Source organism: Anolis carolinensis, chromosome 4 (genome assembly GCF_035594765.1).
Source record: "Anolis carolinensis isolate JA03-04 chromosome 4, rAnoCar3.1.pri, whole genome shotgun sequence".
Classification (NCBI taxonomy): domain Eukaryota; kingdom Metazoa; phylum Chordata; class Lepidosauria; order Squamata; family Dactyloidae; genus Anolis; species Anolis carolinensis.
In genome coordinates, this window is record NC_085844.1 from 32,048,004 (window position 1) to 32,069,283 (window position 21,280).

The 21,280-nt window shown below is 37.2% G+C and overlaps 1 protein-coding gene across 5 annotated transcripts in view; it reads left to right on the plus strand.

Annotated features, from left to right (window-relative positions):
• The window catches only part of runx1t1 (RUNX1 partner transcriptional co-repressor 1), a 179,063-nt gene that overhangs the window by 142,156 nt on the left and 15,627 nt on the right, over positions 1-21,280 (plus strand). For 4 of the 5 annotated variants that reach the window (XM_008108352.2, XM_008108351.2, XM_062980189.1 and 1 more), the window contains 2 exons: positions 11,310-11,378; positions 15,673-15,863. In XM_008108352.2, coding sequence (XP_008106559.1) covers positions 11,310-11,378; positions 15,673-15,863 — 260 coding nt within the window. Of the gene's footprint in view, positions 1-11,309; positions 11,379-15,672; positions 15,864-18,369; positions 18,443-21,280 lie in introns of all 5 variants that reach the window. The other variant, XR_010005918.1, reaches the window with a different exon arrangement.

Below are 21,280 nucleotides of genomic sequence, written 5' to 3' on the forward strand. Positions count from 1 at the left end.
ATTTTAATTGAAGCCATCAAAATATATAAATATTGTTTTTTTGCTCTGTGTGTTGCAAATGTCACAGATCCCCCTTTGTCATTTTTAATGAGCTAATCCACCCTGTAAAAATTACCAGCTTGTCATCTCCAGTAGCTTTGGGTGGAGGAGGGGAGCGTACCATCTGTTATGCCTTTGTGTCTTTTCCCTCTTTTATGATTTTGTATTGTTACACATTCTGTAGATCACTTTCAAATGTAGCTATAATCTGCCCATTTTCAGGTTTATTATAATATCTGTAATCCCAAGGATGGCGAGGGAAAGAAGGAAGGGAAAATATTGCTTACAATAGACCAAGTGCAGGCTTCACACTGGATGAAACCTTGTTCCATTTGTAGAATAAATGCAGATTATTATTATTATTTTGCTTGCACTATATATATTTGGTTCTGGTTACTTGTTCAAAGCAAATGGCATGTACCCATGTGATTTCTTTCTAAGTGATAACCATCATAATAAAATAACTGTTCTTCGAAAGGTTACTTGGCAGATGCATGTAAAAGTTCATTGAGATGCAAAACCTCTCACAACATAAAAACAATGCAATTTAAAATCTATATAACATATAAATATTAGAATTAAACATACAAATCAGTTAAATCACTAAAAACATAAAATAGTTGAAATAATTGAAATAATATACAGCACCCCCCCCCCCTTGTTCACTCTTAACAACTTTCTTCTTTAAAAACCTGCATGAATAAAAAGGTCTTAGCCTGCCACTGGAAGGACAACAGGGAGGGGGCCAATCTGGTTCCCTGGGCAGGGAGTTTCAGAGCTTAGGGGCAGCCACAGAGAAAGTCCTCTCTTGTGTTCCCATCAACCATTCTTGTGATGGTGTTTGGACTGTGAGTAGTATCTCTCAGACCACAGGAAATACAATCTGCCAAATAGCCTAGATAGGACTTTACAGGTTATGACCAGCACTTTGACTTATAACCAGAAACACACTGGCAGCCAGTGGACCTGCTACAACAGGGGTGTTGTCAACTCCCTGTAAGCAGCCCCAATTAACAATCTGGCCACACCTCTTGGACCATTCATAGTTTGTGAACACTTTTCAAAGGCTGTCGCAAGTAGAGCATGTTGCAGTAATCCAAATGCATGTAACTAAGGCATGTATCACCATGATCAGATCTAGCATCTCAATGAACAGACATAAGTCAGTGCACAACTTTTAAATGTGCAACAGCACTCCTGACCACCATAGAAACCTGGGCCTCCAAGGTTCAACGGCAAGTGCAGGAGTACCTCAAACTGTGAAACTCCATTTTCTGAGGGAATGTAACTGCATCTCATACTGGTTGGGTTCCTATTCCCTGAACTGACTTCCAACTGACCTAGAGTGCCTCTGTCTTGTCTGAATTAAGTTTTAATTTGTTTGGCTTCATTTAATCCAATAATGATGACTAACACTGGTTTACTAACCAAGGATGACTCTGCGTAGCTTCCAAGATCAAACTGGATCAGTTGCCTTTAGGATAGGCATCCTCAAACTGCAGCCCTCCAGCTGTTTGGGCCTCAAACCCAAAAGCCCTAGCCAGCTTGTTCAATGGTCAGGAATTCTGGGAGCTGGAGGCCCAAATAGCCGGAGGACTGCAGTTTGAGGATCCCTGCTTTAGGGTATTTAGGCAGAGACAGAATGTTCTCTGTTAAAACTCAAATACAAAGGATGGGAGACATCTCTGCTGTAGACCTTGGAGAACCAGTATTGAAGTAGACAATACTAAGCATGGATTTGTATTTTAAAGTCCCCCCCCCCTCCAAATGTACTTCGAAGCACTTATTGAATAATATAACTATTGTTCATGCACTCATTTCAAATATAACTAAAAAATCCAATAAACGTTTGTATATTTTCTATGACATGCTTCAGAATTCTATACACTACTCACATCAGCATATATGCTTAGGCTAAGCTATGTCAGACAGTTACAATTGGTTTAGTCTATTGTTGTGTAAAATAAAATAAGTGCTTAAATATTTGCATGGAAGATAGGAGAGTAAAATTGCCTCAGTTCTGAGTAATCCACAAATATAAAAATATCACTCAGACATGCTTCACATTTACAGTCCTCTTGATGGAAAGTGATGGGCAATCATGTAAATAATCTATCACTTTATTCAGGCACTTTGGTAGGAGGGTGTTTGACATTATGAACAGTATTTGATTTTCATCCTCTTAACAAGGAATTCTCTTAATATGTGCTGCTCTAGACACAATAAGCTAAGTTTCACCAGAAAATTTCTATCGAAAAACAGAAATAAGCAAGCTGCATCTATGGCCAATCATACCATTGCTTTTTCAATAACAGTCCCACAATCTCCAGGCTATATGGCCAGTGTTTATTTTAGCTGTGGAGATCTAGGATTTGTAATCGAAACAGTCATTTTTCTAAGTTCTTGACCTAGCACTGTATTGTCTACATTGGCTGCCAGTGATTCACCAGGGTTTCCACAGAAAAGCTTTTTCTAGCCTTCTCCTGGAGTGTCAGGGATCAATTGTGTTCGTTATGAGAACAAAACGGGTGTTTTTCTTATGAGCTGTGGACTTGTTCCTTCTGGATGTCAAGTATTTACCTTGGGATTAGGTTATTTACTCACAGATTTTGATAGGATGTTGTATATTTAGCATAGAACAAGCTTGCTTGCTTATTTGTTTATAGATTTTGATGGGTCTACAAAGGCAGATAAAGGATTTAAGGTGTGTCACTATAAAATTCTTATTGTTACTTGCCATCAAGTCAGCTTCAATTTTTGGCAACCCTTATGAATGAAAACCCTCCAAGATCCCTGGTCATCAGCTGCTTAGTTCTTGCAAATTCAGGGCCATGGTTCCTTATATTCAATCACTTGAACTGTAATATGCTCTTCTTCTCCTATTGCCCCCTACTTTGCTAAGCACTGTTGTCTTTTCCAGTGAGTTGTGTTATCTTAAGATATGTCCAAAGTATGACAGCCTCAGTTTAATTATTTTGACTTAAGTGAAAAATCAATCCTGATTTCCTTAAGGACCCACTCATTTCTCTTTTTGCAGTCAGTGGTATCCACAGAGCTCATATCTAGTGCCACATTTCAAATGCATTCATTTTTTCTCATCGGCTTTTATATGGTCCTGCTTTTCAAGCTCATACACAGAAATATAATCCTTAATCCAGTCCATACCTCTGCACATGAAGGAAAATGGTAACAGATCAGTCCATTTCAATTTAGATTTGAACAAGGAATGCTTACATGAATAGCATGCCCCAGTAAAAGGAAGATAATTTGTTTTGGATCTCTAGTCAAATATATCTAGACTATATTCTTATAGAAGGAACTCATACATGATCCAGGAACAACGTATATGACAAGTTGCTTTTCAACTGTACGGCAATTTGGAGTCCATTTTAATGGAGGAACGCAACCCACATGCTGTTTTCAGTCACTGATGGCCAATTGTCTCATTCAGTTCATCTCATTTTGGCTCCTTTGTACCTTTCTGAAGTTTCCAAGATAGTCTATACCAGTGGTTCCCAACCTGAGGGTCACCAAATGTTTTGGTCTACAACTCACAGAAATCCCGGCCATCTTACCAGTGTTAGGATTTCTGGGAATTGAAGGCCAAAACATCTGGGGACCCACAGGTTGAGAACTACTGGTCTATACGGAGCTGGAAGCACACTGTTGCCCCATTTCTAGCCCTGCATTCACTGACCATCATGTGAAACCTTGAGTCATTCTTTCTCTCAGAACTTAAACTTGAGATAAAAAGGACCATATTTTATTTCAACCCTTTTCTGCAAAACATATTTGTTGGCAGTTTTTACATGATGTCTCTTCTGGGGCAGACAGGGAATATATCTTGTCTCACTTCACCTGGTAAGGTATTTTTGTTATTTTTGCACAGGAGCCACTTTTCTCTCTCTTTCCAACCTGCGAGTTTGCACATGTAGAAATCATCATCTAATATTTACTTGAACTGTTATATTTATGCAAAATCTCTGTCTTTGAATGGGAGGGGCGGGGACACATGTTGCCCTGCAAGGAGAAAACAGAGATTGGGATTGGCAGGAAAGAAATGGAGTTGGGGTGGCTTTTGAGTGCAAAAGCAAATAAGTTCCACTGAAATCCTAGGAAGTTCTGATCTCAGTTGCATCATGAGTGCAATTTGTGAACGTGTACCTGAGCATAAGTGCCACCGAAGCTAATGGATTTACTCCTGAGTAGATACATATTCTATTGTACTGTATAAAGCAGAGGAAGTGCAGAGTAGAAATAAGGTAATGTGATTAAACTATATATACATTTCAAATGAAAAATTTAACAGGAGAATTGAAAGTGCACATATGCCATATATAATAATATGATTTAGGTAACTACACCTGTGCATGCCAGGTCATTTGTAAGATTACTGGGTTTTGTTTTGGGGGGGTTTGTGATTGTAATTTGAGTAACAAAATAAACCCACCAGCTTCTAGTCTTACATACCTACCCTGGTTCCTGCATTGCCTGAAAGAAGTTAACCAATATCTCAATTGGAGCCCAATTTAATCATTTATTGATTATAACTATATAAGTGAAGACAAAAAGTGGTTCCCTAGGCTTTTTGTTATCTGTACAGTGATATGAATTTAAAGGAGATGAGGGTGAATGTTCAAACTGGACATGGATTATATTTCTTCTTGTCATGTTTCAGCTGTCAAAAATGGGTTTTTTTTTTCAACACTTAAATACTGCTTATTTCACTTGAACCAAATTCTCTTGATCTGCAGAATTCCAAAATGCTTCTTATACTTGCTGAACTTCACATCCAGGTTGACAGGTTCTCTTTGATTTATCAATGGCTCCTGATTTCATGGTTGATTAAACTCCTGCAGTGTATACATGAAAAAACTTTACATCATGTTGACAGTAGGTCAAGTATTTGAAGAGATGAATATTTTCCTTCTTTTCAAAGTAGACTTTCAGGCTGCAATATAGTTAAAAATTCTCTGCTCTCACCTATGTTAATAGATACTTTTTTATTGCTGTCTTGTGAAGTTTGTGATGATCTTGTGAACTGGATAATCTTTTTAATTTCCAAAAGAAGAGGTGTGTACCCTTGACAATACAGAAAGAGATTCACTGTGGTTCTATCCACCTTTTGTCTGGTTTGGTAGTATAGCTAACTATAGCTAAGTTTATTCCATTCTCTATAGCTATGCTTATGGTGTTACCGTTTGTAAAATCAGAATAGAGAACAAAAGTTGTGTTTTGGGGATCATCCTTGATTCCTTGCCTGTTTTTAAGGTTGTGAGGGGGAGGTTATTTGTTTTCGGCTGTATGTTCTCCCTCAGCACATGGAACCTCATCACGCACAAAGCAGGAAATGGTACTTCTGTATGCAACCCATAGTTTATGATAGCTGAAGGCTATCATAAACCGTTCTCTCCATACCTTTTAGAAATACTGTGATTCAATGTATCACACAGCAGACGGGTTTGCACTTGCCAATCCATCCTATGCTCCTCAACGTCACTTCTTGTCACCCTCTCTCTCTTTGTGTCTCTCTCACACACACAAATGGTGGATTTTCGTTTTTTAAAAAAGCACTGGAGCATTCAGAAGTTTTTCAAGAAACAACACAAAATGAAGGCAAACAAAGAGAAAAGGCAAAATGCTATATTTTATAGAACTAAGGGTGTGACTATTATGCAGGGAAAGTCAAAATACAATTTTTTTTGCTGGTCATCGACCATATACACACACACACACACACACACACACACACACCAATTTTGCCTTCCCCAAAAGACTATTATGCAATGAAATATGATATTTACGAGGGATGTCATTTCAAAAATTTTCTCTCTGTTGAATTTGATTATATGTATCACACATTTTATGTATGTGTTTGTTTGTAAAAAGCAACATTTTTGCATAAAGAGGATTTATTTTGTGCAAAATGCTTTGCCGCCGCCACCCCAAAACATTAAATCTGTGTTGATCTTTTTACATTACCAGAATTTTCTTTACTTAGTCCGTATCATTATCAAGAGCATAACATCAGTACAAATATAATAATACTAATACTAATTAAAGTCAACATCTTTTCAAAATGGCATTACAACAAGACAATAGCATTTTTTTCAATTTTCTCCCATAACATGCATCCAAACATTTCTGGGGGCATCTATTGCAAAAATAGCCTTTGTAGATGGAGTCAGGGTCACACCTTCCCATGCTAGGTGTAAGTAAGCCTAAGAGCAAGAATAAATTAAGAGCGAGTATCCCTGCAGGACACACGCCTAGTTGGCATGGTATCCTCTTCCCAGGGAGATGCAAGCCTGTGACAGAATCTCTACAGGCTATACTATTCCAGGCCAAATGTGGACTAATCAGAGGTACAATCAGAGATAAATCAAAGTCAAGTCCTACCATTCAACAAGGCAATTCACAACAGGGAGTTAACAACCAAGATCAAAATAATCCACAGATAAGCCATCACAGTAGAACAGTATCAAGAAAAAGAGAAACCTGTGTGAAATAAGGTATTATCCAAGATCATGGAAACCTCGTGCAAGTTGTGCACTCCCAGTCTCAGAAGAAGACAAAGGAAACCCCTTCTGAAGAAATCTTGCCAGGAAAGCCCATGTTAGGTTCACCTTAGTGTTGCTATAAGTCAGAAGTGACTTGGAGGCATAACAATAATAACAAAGATCATACGCAACAGAGTAGTTAACAGGAAAAAAGAATGTAGGGCTCTTGTGACCACTCTGCTGGCTTCTCACATATATGCTGTTGCTGCTGCTTCAGACCCCACCTAAGGATGTATGCTAGTCAGCCTTAGCTTTCTCTGTGGGGAAAGGCTTGCTCACAAGGAGAGCAGTATTAAAAAAAGAAATTATTGGAAACAGAACTAGTGCTCTTCCTGGACTTGTTTTGGAATTTCTGCAGACTTGTGAGAGTTTGGACAGAATCCAACTTGATTTAGCTCCAGGTCTCAGCTGCCTCCATCCAGACTCCTGAGGACGCACACATCTGTAAGGACAGCCAGTTGTTCACTATTCCCAGACTACAGAGGCTTAAAGTCTTCAGTGCTAGAGGTGTGTTTCAGCAGAGAGACAACACCTTACTATATCTTCTCCATCTTGTCAGCAGCCAGATTCAGATTATCTAATTTCATTCAAAGTAGCCTCAGGCACCCAAGTTTTGTATAGCTAGGCAGATGGAGTGCTCTCATTTTTTTCTAGGTATATACCAGTTATCCTTGGAGCTCCTATGCCATTTCTCATTTAGTTAATCGTTTCAACAAAAATAATTAGATACTGATTTAAAATCAATTAAATAATCCCTGCCTGAAGTTACTTTCTTTAGGACTAGTGATTTTAGCAAGGGAGGAAGCTTCTGTTCATAACGTAAGAAGCCAGCAGACCTCTCGGTTCCACTTAGAAATTTTAACCAGCCAAGATGAGTGGGCAGCTAAAAAGTATGTGGATTTCTAACATCCTTAAAAGAAAGAAAACTAAAACCATTTTCCTGCCATATTTTCAGATTCCATAATGGAGGTTGCAATGATACAATCTTTTTAAGAGCTTTTAAGAGCTCTTTCTGTTCTAGAATTTGGGAGAGGTTTGTCTAAAAATGCACCAAACTATACATACTAGCTTCATAACCATTTTCATAATTATTTTACACAAATCTAAAAATATGTTTCTTATAATTTTCATCATTCTTTATACCATGTTTCTCTCTGTAATGAAAAAAATCATGGCACTCTTTCATAAGATCTTGATTTAATTCTTTCAATAGTCTTGGCTTCATTATCTATGTGAATTGTGGTTGGAACATGAGCTCGATTGATCTTTTTACTTGGAAATTGCACCAATTAGCTAGCAATCCAGTCAATGATGTCATTGAATTCCATTTACTTTTGACTCTCGTGTTCCTAAACAAGACATTACAGCATTTCATATTCCATTTTTAAGCAATACTTCCAACTTCATAAAGACTTTATTGAAAATCATAGCATCTGCCCCATAAAGTAGATAAAGACATAGCAAATGAGTATTTTAAAAATGTGTTGCTGTTGTTGTTGTTGACAGAGAAAGAAATGTATGGTTTGTCAAGTTCCCCCAATCCCTAATAGTATTATTGCCCATGTGTGTCCAGAGTATAAAGTTGAATATTATACAGATGTTAAGATGTGATGTATTTTTTTAAAAAAAATTATTATTATGATATATGCCTCATAAATTTAATGGAGAAATTACAGGAGGTTGAACAGGATGGCCTTTGTGGATTTTTCTATGTTTTTGTGAAATCATAGATCATTAAGGTAATAATATACAACAGCATAGTAAAATGCTGCCCTTTATGTAAAAGAGCTTTATCAACCTTTGCTTTGGGGGATTTTTAAATATATTTTCAAATGCAGATGATTGGATCCATGGGTGCAGAATCTGTGGCTATGGAGGGACAACTGTATAGACATTTCCAACTCAGCATTCAGAGCAATGCCAAGCTTACAGCTAGCTAGCCACTACTTCAATTCTCCAGAATGTTTCTACAAGGCACAAAAGAGGAAACATAAATTTACTCTTGTTCATCAGAATTCAAAACAAATTAAAATAAGCTTGTGGCATTGCATCAAAATAACAGTCCATCAGAATAACAAAACTCATCTAGTCTTTGTATGCAATCATACCAACACAGAGAGTATGGCATCTCCAACTTCCATCCCAAGTGAGGGAGAGCATCATGTATCCCAATAAGTACCCAGTAAGACCCCACCGAAAGTGGCCCAAACTGTAACCTGCGTATAATAACTGCCAGAATGAGTCTTTTTTCTCTTAACACACCTGGTGCAGGGAAGGTAGTACTCCCACACAAAACTTACTGCCGGTTTTACATAAACTTTAACAATATTCACTGCTTTGTGCCACTACCACAATTTTTGGCTTGCCCTTTGTAAAAGAAATGCTCCACCAGAAAGGCATCTAAATAATATATGTTCGGTATATCTCCAGAGCAGCTCAGTGGAAGATCTTGTTTCACATTCCTCCCTTTACCAAACAGTGCATAATGTATTGAATTTAACGGCTGCTTTGCACTTCTCTTTGTCGAATCTAAATCTCATGCCTGATGATTAATGGAACGGTAAAGAGGTCTCTTCTGTGATTGCCAAATGAGAAGCTTACGGTAGACTATATTGTAAAAGCTGCCAGATTCAACAGACATGGTTTATCTTCCTGCTCTATATCATCTGCCAGATGCATTCAGCTACGAATCACCTTTTGCTGGGTGTTTAAGAGAAAGTGATCCCCATGATCTCCTTGTGTTCTAACTGCTGGGTATTGTCACCTCGTTTCAGGTTCATTTCAGAATAAAAATGGTAATTAAAGACAATTTGTTTTTTAACATTATTAAATAATGATTGAATGTGAGATCTACAGTAGGCAATTCTACAAACATTATAGTATGCGCTTAGATATTGTATCTACTGACTTTTGCATGTATGGGCTGATTCTCAGATTTGTTGTGACAACAGCTCGGGAGTGCGGGTGGCATTGATGATTGCAGTGACCTGTCACAAATGTGGCGTTACAGTGGCATTTGATCATGCAGACATTTACAGCTAGTTTCAAACCTTTTGTTGTGGTTGTTTATATTCGTGCTTAGAAAGCAAATGCCAAGACTTTCCCTCCTCTTAAAAAAGCATCAGAGTATTGTTTGTTTTTTAAAGGTATGGCCTTTTAGGGTTTAGATTTTGCTCGCAGCTCAGATGGACAGTTCATAATGTGTGGAAAAATTGTTCCTGAACTGTAGTAGGAACTACAAATGCTTCCCTGGAAAACACAACTAAGGCTGTACCTACACGGTAGATTCAATGTAGTTTGATGCCACTTTAACTGCTGTGACTCAATGCTAGGTTTACAGGATCTTTAGCCTTCTCTGCCAAAGAGTGCTGGTGCCTCATTAAACTACAAATCCCAGGATTCTATAGCATTGATCCATGGCAGTTTAGTGGTGTCAAATTGCATTAATTCTACAGTGTAGATTCTATAGAAGGCCTTAGGCTAAAATCCCTGTTTCTGGTATCTAGGATTTGAGATATAGGGAATCATTTTTAGGTAAACACTAAACAGCACTAAATCATTCATTCATTCATCTTTCTCCTGCTATGGGACCCACAGCACCTTACAAAACAAAGCAAAACTAAGAGCCAGGCTATTAAAAATTAAAACATAATTAAACAAGCAATCCTATTCAAAAAAGGCATTCATTGGATTTTCCACCTGTAGGTTGAAGTGGCATAGGCAAAATGGCAATGACAAGGTGTGTTTTCCTAAACCAAATTTTGGGTGGGATATTAGGAGATATGACTACAACGATCACCTCCTCACTTCTCTACCAGGGTTTGTTTTTAAAAAAAAATCTGATAATTCAACAATTGACATCTGAAATCCAAGTCAATCTTTCCAAAGCTGACTGATATAATAATAATAATAATAATAATAATAATAATAATAATAATAATAATAATAGACTTTATTTGTATCCCGTCCTCTCTCCCAAAGGAGTTTCGGTGCAGCTGTAGCTTTACTACATCTTTCTGCACAGTATCCAAAGCTATCCCCAGAAGCAGGTTTTGGTGAACACAGGGAGATGTTGTGGATTGAAAAAGTCAGTTGTACATAAGTGGAAGTGGATTTCCACTGGTACCTCACAAATGTTGGCTATAATCCAAGATTTGCAGCTTCTTGTTATAGTGCTGTGGTTTTAGCACTTATTCCAAATCAAAAGTTTTGATTTCCAGTATTGCCTTGTGCTCTTAGATCCTTGCTTTCCAAAATCTGATAATGGGAAAAGCTGTTGACTCTTATAAGGAAAACCAAGAAAAATATTTGCTGTCTGTATTTCTTTTCACATTGAGGCTATAGTTCAGAGGCCGATTCAGTTTTTTTACAAATAGATCTTCAAAGGTACCATATGGTCCTTTGATATATATTTTTAAAATGAAGCCTAACTACAAATGGAAGAAAACCAAAAGGTTTGAAGAATCTATTACATGGTTAGCTTTAAAAGTGAGGAAAAGAATTATGCTATATCAGTTTAGGATGAGCCAACTGATCTGTTCTGTAAGAGGTTTTGGAAATGAAATGTTTTATTGTTCTCTTCATTTTATATAAAGGTTATATTGCTTGATTGAATCATCAAAGAGGGAGGATATTTTTTTAGATCCATTGAAGCATTAGGTATGATATTCTTTTGTTTTTCTTATCCTCCCCCTTCCTTCTTTTTTCTAGATTCTCATCGGGAATTCCTTCACCGGCCTGCTTCTGGATATGTGCCAGAGGAGATCTGGAAGAAAGCTGGTAAGGATTGTTTAAAAACATGAGTGTTACAGTTTGGCAGCTGTGTGCATTTGTTAATGCTCTGATTTAAGAAATCAAACAACAACAAACTCCGGCTAATAAACCACAGTTTCAGATAATAATTTTATGCTGGAACAGATCAGAACACAAAATCGTTATAATTACGTCTGAAGATAAGAGGTTGTCAATTTGTTGTATACATTTTTTTGAAAAATAGAAAGAAACCCAGATAACAAACAGATCGTTTTCAGGATATATATCACATTTCCCTTTGGTAAGGTTATGCACCCAAATGATTTTTTTTTACTCACTTTACAAAATATAATAAAAGTCACAATTTTGAAAAACAATACCAGTTCGGCAAACTTTCATCATTTATTTTCATCCTTCAGGCAGAACAAATTATACTTGGTTTTAAGCCTCTGCAAACACAGTCAGATCAGTTGGCTCAGAACAGAAAAAATAGGAGCTTGGAAAACGTACATCTTTAGACTACATTTCTCAGAATCGCCAGCCGGCATGATCAGCATCCATTGTCCAAACCTGGGCCAAAATCTGAACCCGAGAAGCTCCCCACAACCATCCCCTTCCTTGTCATTTCAAACCCCTCTCTTTTCTTTGATGACCACCAAAAATGAATGACAGTGATGGGAGCAGTAACCACCATATTATCTCAGGTGATAAACATTATGAGACTGGCAAAGGAGAGTATCTTATGAAATCTGGTTGGTTTGAAAAATGAACTTTCTGATTTGGGGAGGAAAGAAACCCTTCATGTTCAGAAAGAAACTGGAGCCATTCTCCTCTCCTCAAATGCAAATTTTATATTTAGTCATTTATCCTTGAAGCATTGGACTTAAAGCTCATGATTACTTCTGGCTCCTGGCTTAATGCTGACAACAGAAGCTGCCAAAAATGCTGTGCTCTGCAGGACATAAACACGGTGCTCATGAGATTTGGGTTCTTGCATCAGATTTATGTAATAGCTATGGGAAGTGAATAGGTAATTTCAAATGCTGACTAAACTACAACAATTATTATTACTATTGCTATTATTTCCTAATATGCCACAGGTGCTATACAAGAGTGGCCAGATTCAGAGTATGACAGCGAGTACTAATAGCCTTTTTTTAGAAATCAATTTCATATAAGATGTGATAAATTAAGAGATTTGTTAACAAAGATACGTTCATTGCTAACCATGGTTCATAACATACAAAAGGCTTGTATTTAAATTTGAGACTTTTTTCATAAAGATGGCAATAAAATTTGCATCTGTGGGTTTGTCTTCATATATTTCATTTCAAGGGATCAGAGAATGTTTGCAGTTGGTAATAAATATTCAAGCATCTTGCAAATGTCCTACCAGTTCTCTTTGCTGATCTGTCTGTGCCGGTGGGACCAGAATAGGAATGCATAATTTAAATATAAATTGCCTTATTTGCATATACAATTAGTCAAGCTGCAGCTTTGATCGTAAGCAAAAATTATTGTCCTGTTGCCACTTAGATGGAATTGTAATTCACCTTGAATATTCAGAGTAAATGAGTCCCAGTCTTGCATAGCTGCATAGTCTGATTTTTCCTTTCCCTCCAACATTTATGAGAGGGTAATGTCAGGGCATATTTTTAACTCTCATAAAAATTAAAGCATACTGGTCTTTTGCTATCATTTTTCTTTAAACTATTGTTTCCTCTCTAGATTTTTTAGACCAAGTGCATCTTACCAGGCAACAGATATCCTTTAATGAATGTATTTTATGCTCAGTCTTTTCCTAAGGAAAAGGATGTTTTGACTTCTTAATAAAAACAGAGCAGCCAGAGCCCTTCCAGACAGACCCTATATCCCAGGATCTGCTCCCAAGTTTTCTGCTTTAAACTGGATTATATGAGTCCGCACTGCCAAATAGTCTGAGATAAACAGAAAACCTGAGATCAGATCCTGGGATATAGGGCCTGTCTGGAAGGGCCCTCAGTGTTAGCCATTTAAACAGAGATTTTGACAATAAGTTTAGGGGTATTTAAAAGCAAGCCAGTTTTGTGGTTTCATATGGTGCTCTTCTAATAAAAACATACACCATCAAATGTTAAGACTATGCCCAAAATTAAAAGATCATATCCTTTTGAGTCTGAGACATATCAATATGACATTTAATCTGCTGTACAAAATGGCAGAGAGAGGGAGAGTCCAAAGTGACATTGGGTTCAAGTAAACATTTGGTGTAAGTCCTGGCATTCTAGTCTACCGGATTAACTAACAGAAGAATGCTGTGCATATTTCTGCAGGCATGGTTCCCAATGGGCACAATGGAGCTTAACCTCTAAATGAATGCTGATAGGCTTGTAGGTGGAGATGCAACAGCTTTGTCTAAAGGGAACTAGATTTATAATATTGTGGAATACAGTACAAGCCACTATACCCATAGAACATTTGTAACTCTAATATTTTTATTCTACAGTAAAACATTTTTATTAGGAATCTTATGTTTTTAATTAAACAGAACATTTAATTAAGGTGCTTCTTAAGTGGGTGAAACAATTAAGTGCAAACACTTGAATGAAACATGTCATAATTAGTTTTAATAGAGTGTTAATTGGTACTAGGTTTGCCAAGTTAATAATTACTGCTTATTACATTTTCAATTAATCATTGTCATTTTGCTTTGAATAAAGATGAAAATTAGATACACTAAATCAGGGGGAGGATAGTTTCCTTGTTAATTAGAGTAGTTGGATTAAAAAACCCCACTTGTGTTAGTTGTCACTTGAACACATGAAATCTTCCATTTCTCTTCCATCAAATAACCAACTGGCTCATTGATGACAAGTCATGTTATCTAGTGTGAAAAAGCAGGATGTGTTACATTAACTTCTGCTTGATAATTTAGATCTAAGACACTGCAACTATCCTCACATTATTCTAAGGCTCTGATCCAGCTATGCCTTTGTATGCATGTTTGTCTAGAATTCTATTTGTCTACAATTCAACATGATTCAACTACTATTATAAAAGTATAACAGAATACCATTAAAATATTTATTTCAGAAGAGCAATGTGTTTTTGCATGTTTAAAATTGACCTTTTAAAATAGGAAATGATACCCAGAAAAAGGTTTTAAAAGATCCATAGTAGTTATTGTCCAAGCTTCAAACTAGATGCAATATGACCTCATATCCACAGGACTACATTCCCAGATTTTGCAAATTATATAGATATGAAGTTCTTATAGCTCAAGAATATCATAGAGTCATGCTAGGGTCCTAGAAAATGACTGGGGATGACTTTTTGTCAAGTGTATATAAATGAAGCCAGTTTCACGGAGGCGTACTGTGCATAGAAATTATGAATAAAGGGAGCCATCTCATACTATGTCAGTCCATTGTTCCATATATGGATGTTTAAGTCGCATTATATACAATGGTATAATACAATGGTGTCCCTTGTATAAAATGGGAAAAAAAATCAAGGTATTTCTTTTTGGGATTTTTGTAAAATATCAATTTTTTTTAATTCTAAGACATCAATGATTTCAAACTGTGGATTCAACCACCCACAGCTTGAAAATATACTCTGTTTATTCCATTCTAAGACACACCCCTTTTTAAAGACACTTATTTCGGGGCGGTATGTGTCTTAGAATAGAATAAATAGAGTATATTTTCAAGCTGTGGGTAGTTGAATCCATGTATACAGAATCCATACAGCTGAAAGTATATTCATATACTACATGATATGAAAAAATTACAGTGATTTAAAACAAAGAATGATCTCTTCCCAAAAAGAAGAGCACTGTAAGGGAATTCAGTAGCAAGAAAACTTCCATTATAATGCTGCAGCTTATGATCAGAAGCACCACAAGAAAACAAAATTGTTCAGCCACGTGGCCCTTCTTCCAATCTTTAGATTGTGCCAAAAATAGTTATAACCAGCCTATTTGAGCTGGCTCTAAATCAGTGGTTCCCAATCTTCGGGCCTCCAGGTGTTTTGGACTTCAACTCCCAGAAAACCCAGCCAGTTTACCAGTTGTTGGGAACGATGGGAACTGAAGTCCAAAACACCTGGAGGCCCAAAGGTTGGGAACAATTGCTCTAAAGTGATCTAGAGGGAGAAATATATAAATAATAAAGCAAGCTTCATGTTTTTGTGTATACTAATTATATTTCCGATAATGAGCATTTGCCCAAATGAGAAACATATACATTATATTATTCAGAATATAACTACTTCGTACATATAAGCATTGATCTATGGCTGTTCTTGTTGAGCTGAAAAGAATGTCTTCTCTTGTTTGCAGAGGAAGCAGTCAATGAAGTAAAACGTCAGGCAATGACTGAGTTGCAGAAGGCAGTGTCAGAGGCAGAACGAAAAGCCCATGATATGATTACTACAGAGAGAGCAAAAATGGAGCGCACAGTAGCAGAAGCAAAGCGGCAGGCTGCGGAAGATGCACTAGCTGTGATCAATCAGCAAGAGGATTCTAGTGAGGTAAGCCATTCCTGTGTAAAAAGCCAATTCCAAACTCTCTTCTGCTTTACAATATTATGTAAATGCTTTAAAAATATTTGAGTTTTCCTTACAAAGTTTGTTATTTTCATAAGTGAAAATATATGGCATTGTGTTCAAGGCAAGCCATTGGTTTTTAAAGAAAAGCAAGAAAAGAGCAAAAATGATGAAAAAAGAAAGAGTTGACAAAAGTCAAGCTAGCTGAAATTTGCTGAGCAAATCCTCAGCACTCATGCTTGTTCTTACTCTGATGCCTGAAATCATATCATAACAGAAAATGCTTTGTGCATCACCAGTGCAAAAATATAAGCAACATTGGATATGTGAATCATATGCTTTTCACATTTTTTTTCAAACTAAAACACATGGCTGGCTTTTGTGTGGTGGTTTTGCATCAAAGTCTCCCAAAATGTGAGGACAGGATAAAAAAAACCACAGCTTTGAGAGTTTACTTGGGTCTCACTACTTTCATGCAAAGTTCTTCAGTTTCAATGCTATTCGTCCCTTGCTCTTGTCATTCTAAAATAAGGGCAAGGACATTATTATGCCATTAAACTTGGCTAATGTTGAAATTCCAAATCTATCTATCTGGAACTTAATCCCACTGACTTTAGAACTTGTTTCCAAGTAAGGCTAATGTTGCATTCTTAAACCTATTAAAAGAAACAGACATCAGTGATAAATAGCAGGAATCTCTGCAAGTAAATATGTTCAAGATCTGGATGCGACTTCAGTAAAACTATGTTGGCTCTCTGAATGTTAAGGCAGAAGGGTTTGCTGCCTAAGTACCATTTGTCCAAACATCTACTTTCTACTTATACCACCATGACAACATTATCCATTGAATTTTGGAAGGAGAGCTTTGTTTCCCTGTATGACTGCATTTGTTAGTGTCTGGTTCCTTCTATTTTCCCCATTTCATGATGGAAAGATAAATGCCAGTGTTCTAATAAGAACAGGGCTGCAATTGGTGTGTGCACTCGCGTATTAATCAAATTATTTTATGCAACCATAGATGCTTTGTGCCAGGTATGGGCAACTTACAACCCCCAGTGACCCTCCATGCAAGCCAGGGAAACCCCACATAATGTTATCTGCCACTGGTGGATCAGTTAATGCCAACTGGGAAAGAGTGATCCCAGTGTGCATGGCTGAGAAGATAAGACAGCATCCACCCCTACCCAGTGAACTTCAACAAAACATTAGGTTTAGGGAAAAAAATTAATATGACCTCTTTTAGTGTGGTAAAATGAAATTGGGAGATTTGTGAGTATGTGCTTGTATACATGTGTGTCCCTTAACCTCAGTTGACATGAGACCCTCAGGGCCCAAAATATCGTGTACCCTGACTTAGTGCCCATGAAGTTGGCTTCTACTGAATGAACCTACTGACCATACTTGCCCACTTCTATATGATCCAAGGACAAGAATCATTTAGCATTTCAGATATCTGTGAACTGCATTTCCCATCAGACTGGCCAGTATGGGCAATGGTAAGGAATGTTCACTAATATAGTCCAACGTCAGGAGAGAGTCAAATTATTCTTGACCTTGGTCTAATCTAATTTCCAATACAGAGATGCAAAGTGCATACCCTGCCGTAAAGATAGTTGTTAAGTGTCAATAGCCCAGTTTCAGACTGCATTTTTTAGCTCACTGGGACACATTTTTCAATATATATTCATAAGATATTTATGTATTTATTTCTCATACATGTTAACTCTTGACACATTTATTTGGACCCACTGTTAAAGAAACTTAGGTCAGATTTATAGCACCAAATCACTCACATCTCCTCCCCCTTCCCCCTATATTTGCATATACCAAAAATACAACATATATTTTCAGTAGTTGTCTATTGATTAAACTATATCAGAAGGTGGGTGTGGCATAATCACAAATGTAACCAGAAACAATGGAAAGGAAATAACATCTTATAGTGACACACTTCCACGTCAAATGTGTTTCTTAATCCAATGTGAGTCAGAGAATGTTCATAGGCTAAAGGCCTCTTTTCACAGAAAACTGAATTGCATTTAATTTAAGATAAGAAATCTAAGCAACTGAAGGATTGTGATTCAAATAGTTTTTAACTTGCATTGCTTTTCTAAATAAAGGAGGAGTCTGTGAATGTACAATTGTCAGAGGACTGGGATATCTATGGGAGGGGGAAGTGTAAGCAGAGTTGAGAGAACGTTTCCTTAAGTAGAATTTATTATTTCACCTACAGGGATTATGTGTAAGACAAGGATACAGAGGCAGCATCTGGCAAAAGAAAAATTGAATCAAAGAGCAAGAAAGAGTAAATTAGGGATGAAGGTGGTAAATTTCAATTCAGACATGAGGATGTCAGTGAAGGCTGTGAATTTCTATGGTGTAGGACAAAATGGATCCATATATTACAGGAAGTCAGGAGTGAAGAGCGAGTGATACGTTTTGTTTTCAGTTCTGAAGTGTTTTGGATAAAATGAATTCTTGTGTCTTTCAGAGAAAAAAGAAATGTTAAAATCTGTGTGGAAAGGGAAGTCTTGATTAAACCCACGCCACTAAACAGATGCTAAGTATAATTGCTTTCAGTTTAACATTGCTGGCAAATTTTGTTTATAGTCTGTATTGGTTGTCGTTGTCGTTGTTTACTTTTGGATATTTACACCTAACAAAGTATTTTTGGGAGAATAGCTTTTGACTAATTTTATAAATACTAACATATTTATAAAAGGTGGTCTATGGTGTTGACATATTTTCTCTAATTTGTGTATTTTGAAGCCAATGCATACTTTTAATTGTTTGAAATGCTTCTCTTAATGTATTCAGCAAGCTGGTAACCTCAAGAATGACTCAGGTTAAAAGATTCAGATTAGCTTTTTGCCCCTTCATGAAAGAGCTGGCAAAAATCACAGGCAGATAAATCAGCGGCATGCTGCAATACGTATCCATTATTTAAGGGAGAGTAAGATTTTAATTGGTCCCAGGCATCTCCAGAGATGAAAGGCTATTGTAGAAACACTGGATGCCCAGAGTTTCTACTTAATGTGTAGCAGATGAATAAGGAGGAGACAAAAGGAATTGATTTTCAACATCTGAAAGTTTTCTCAGGAAGAGAGTCTAGAAGAACTGTATGTTTGTTTTTTGTTCTAGTACTTAACTGTTCCACTACAGAATTAAATATGACATAAATTAAAATGTAACAGCATTTTGTAGCTGAGCTATATAGACAGTGTATTTAATGGATGCTGCCTGGTCTGATGATTAAACTGCTCTACTTGTATGAATGTATACCAAGGATTTTGTGTTGCTTGTATTCCAACAAAAATTAAATTAGAAAGTTCAGCATCTACTTACCAGAAAGGCAGGAATGTAGTGCATGCTGGAGGAGTTTAGTCTCTTTGAATGCTAAAGTTAAATGGGCTGATCATGATGTCATGTACTGGATTAATTTACGGATTGGACCTTAATTATCCACTAGCTCTCATAATTCCCATATGTTTCAATATAGTTCTCAATTCAAAAGAATAAATAAGTACCAAAGTACAGTTTGAAAAGCAGATTAAAATGTTTTCTGACACTTCTATTATGACGTGATTTTTAAAAAATTCATATTAATGCAGAAATGGAAAATAATAGAATTTTAAAAGCAACATGAAGTGAAAATAGGCTAATTTTTCCATTCCTTGATAGATTTATATACAGGGCAAATTATCTCAGCCACATACCTAAACACACCTTTTCAGATCTGTCCAGTCAAATTTATAGTGCTTTGAAGTAGAGTTGTCCCTAAATATAAGCATATCTGGAAGGCAGAAAGTGGTTCTACACAGCCACAAAATGTGGGCCAAGACTGGCATCTAAAATGCTTGCGGATAGACACAGGTGCCCTGAGCTGCCTAGGCAGCGGGAGGGCATCTGCACTGCTCAGGTGGTAGATTGTCCATATCTGACACTGTGCTGAAGCTGGTTCAGCACTGCTTGGCAGGGGCCCAGTTGGCACCTACTGTCCCATCCGAATGCTGCCAACTACAGGGGTACAAGGGGACCTACCTGTTGGTGGTCCAAAGCTCTCCCTGCTTCTAGGCCATGTGACTAGTAAAGAAGCCTGGGAGGAGCAATGGGGAGAGGCTGGCAGGGAACAGACATCTCATGCCCCCAGGTCGCCGAACCCGGGAAAGACAGGATGGCTGTTCACACAACTAGCATGAGTTCTGTATAGGAATTGGCTCTGGATACCTGCACTGCTGAATGCAGGGAAAAGCCCACAAGATCATTACAAAAGAAACAAGGTTTACTTTGATATTGTTCTTCTCTAGTGGCACACCTGTCCTGTTAACTCAAGGTCCTTTCCAGCCCAATGGGTGGAAATAATGTGGAGAACTACTATTAAAATGTCTGTTCATCAACCTCATATGAGAAGGATATTGTACTCTGCAATTATATTTCTCACACAAGATTGTATTTAAAGTATAGCTTAACCCACAAACCTTCTCTAGTGTACATGGCTTAATCCATAACTGTTTCTTTGGAAGAAATTAGTTTTTTTTTTGTTCTGTTATGAGTGGATCATCTAAGAAGGCTTGCAATTCTGGTTGGAATTATTCATTCAAACAGTTGTTTGCTAGTGCATAGGTAGGTGACAAACAATGGTTTTGATTAAAAGAGGACATACCTGATGAAATCACAGTCTTGATCAAGGGAATGACTGAGTTGGTAGCTCATCTGAATTTTGCCTAAGATCAGCCCATGTTCATTGTTTTAATGGAATTTTAGTTCAGATTAATATACCCCATATATTTTCCAGTTGCTTCCATAAAACATGGAACTGGCCTACCTCCCAGTCTGTTGCTTTTTTAAAATGAGGTGGGATTCCAACCTACATTGAGGAATTGAGCTGCTGTGCCAATTCATTATTTAATTTCATGGGAAGATGCATTTTTAAAAGCCAAAGGACAGGAGCAGAACAACCTGTCAACAGATAATTACTTCGCCACTTCCCTAGAAATGGAAGCTAGATAAAAGATGATACGCTCATCAGAAGACTATTTGGCTAAGGACCAAACCTAGTGTGAACATGCTCCCTTTCAGTGACTTGCTGTGCTTGGCTTGGCTTCATGGCTGTTGTGCAAATAGTGAGAGTGAACAGCTTACTGAAGGTATTGCCAAGGTTACTGGGAAAGTAAAATCATCTTTGCTTTTATACCAACATACAATGACACTGAAGAATCTTACACATACTGTGTTCTTCACTGCTTGTGTGGATTGCAGAGTTCTTCGTAGTTGGAGCAGATGCTTCTTTTCTTTTCTTCTGACAGCTGCTCAGATAAAAACACAACTGCAGCTGGCCCAACAATATTATATAGAGGGTTTTTTTTTTTTTTTACTTTGCTGTTTATCTGCTTGGCTGTACA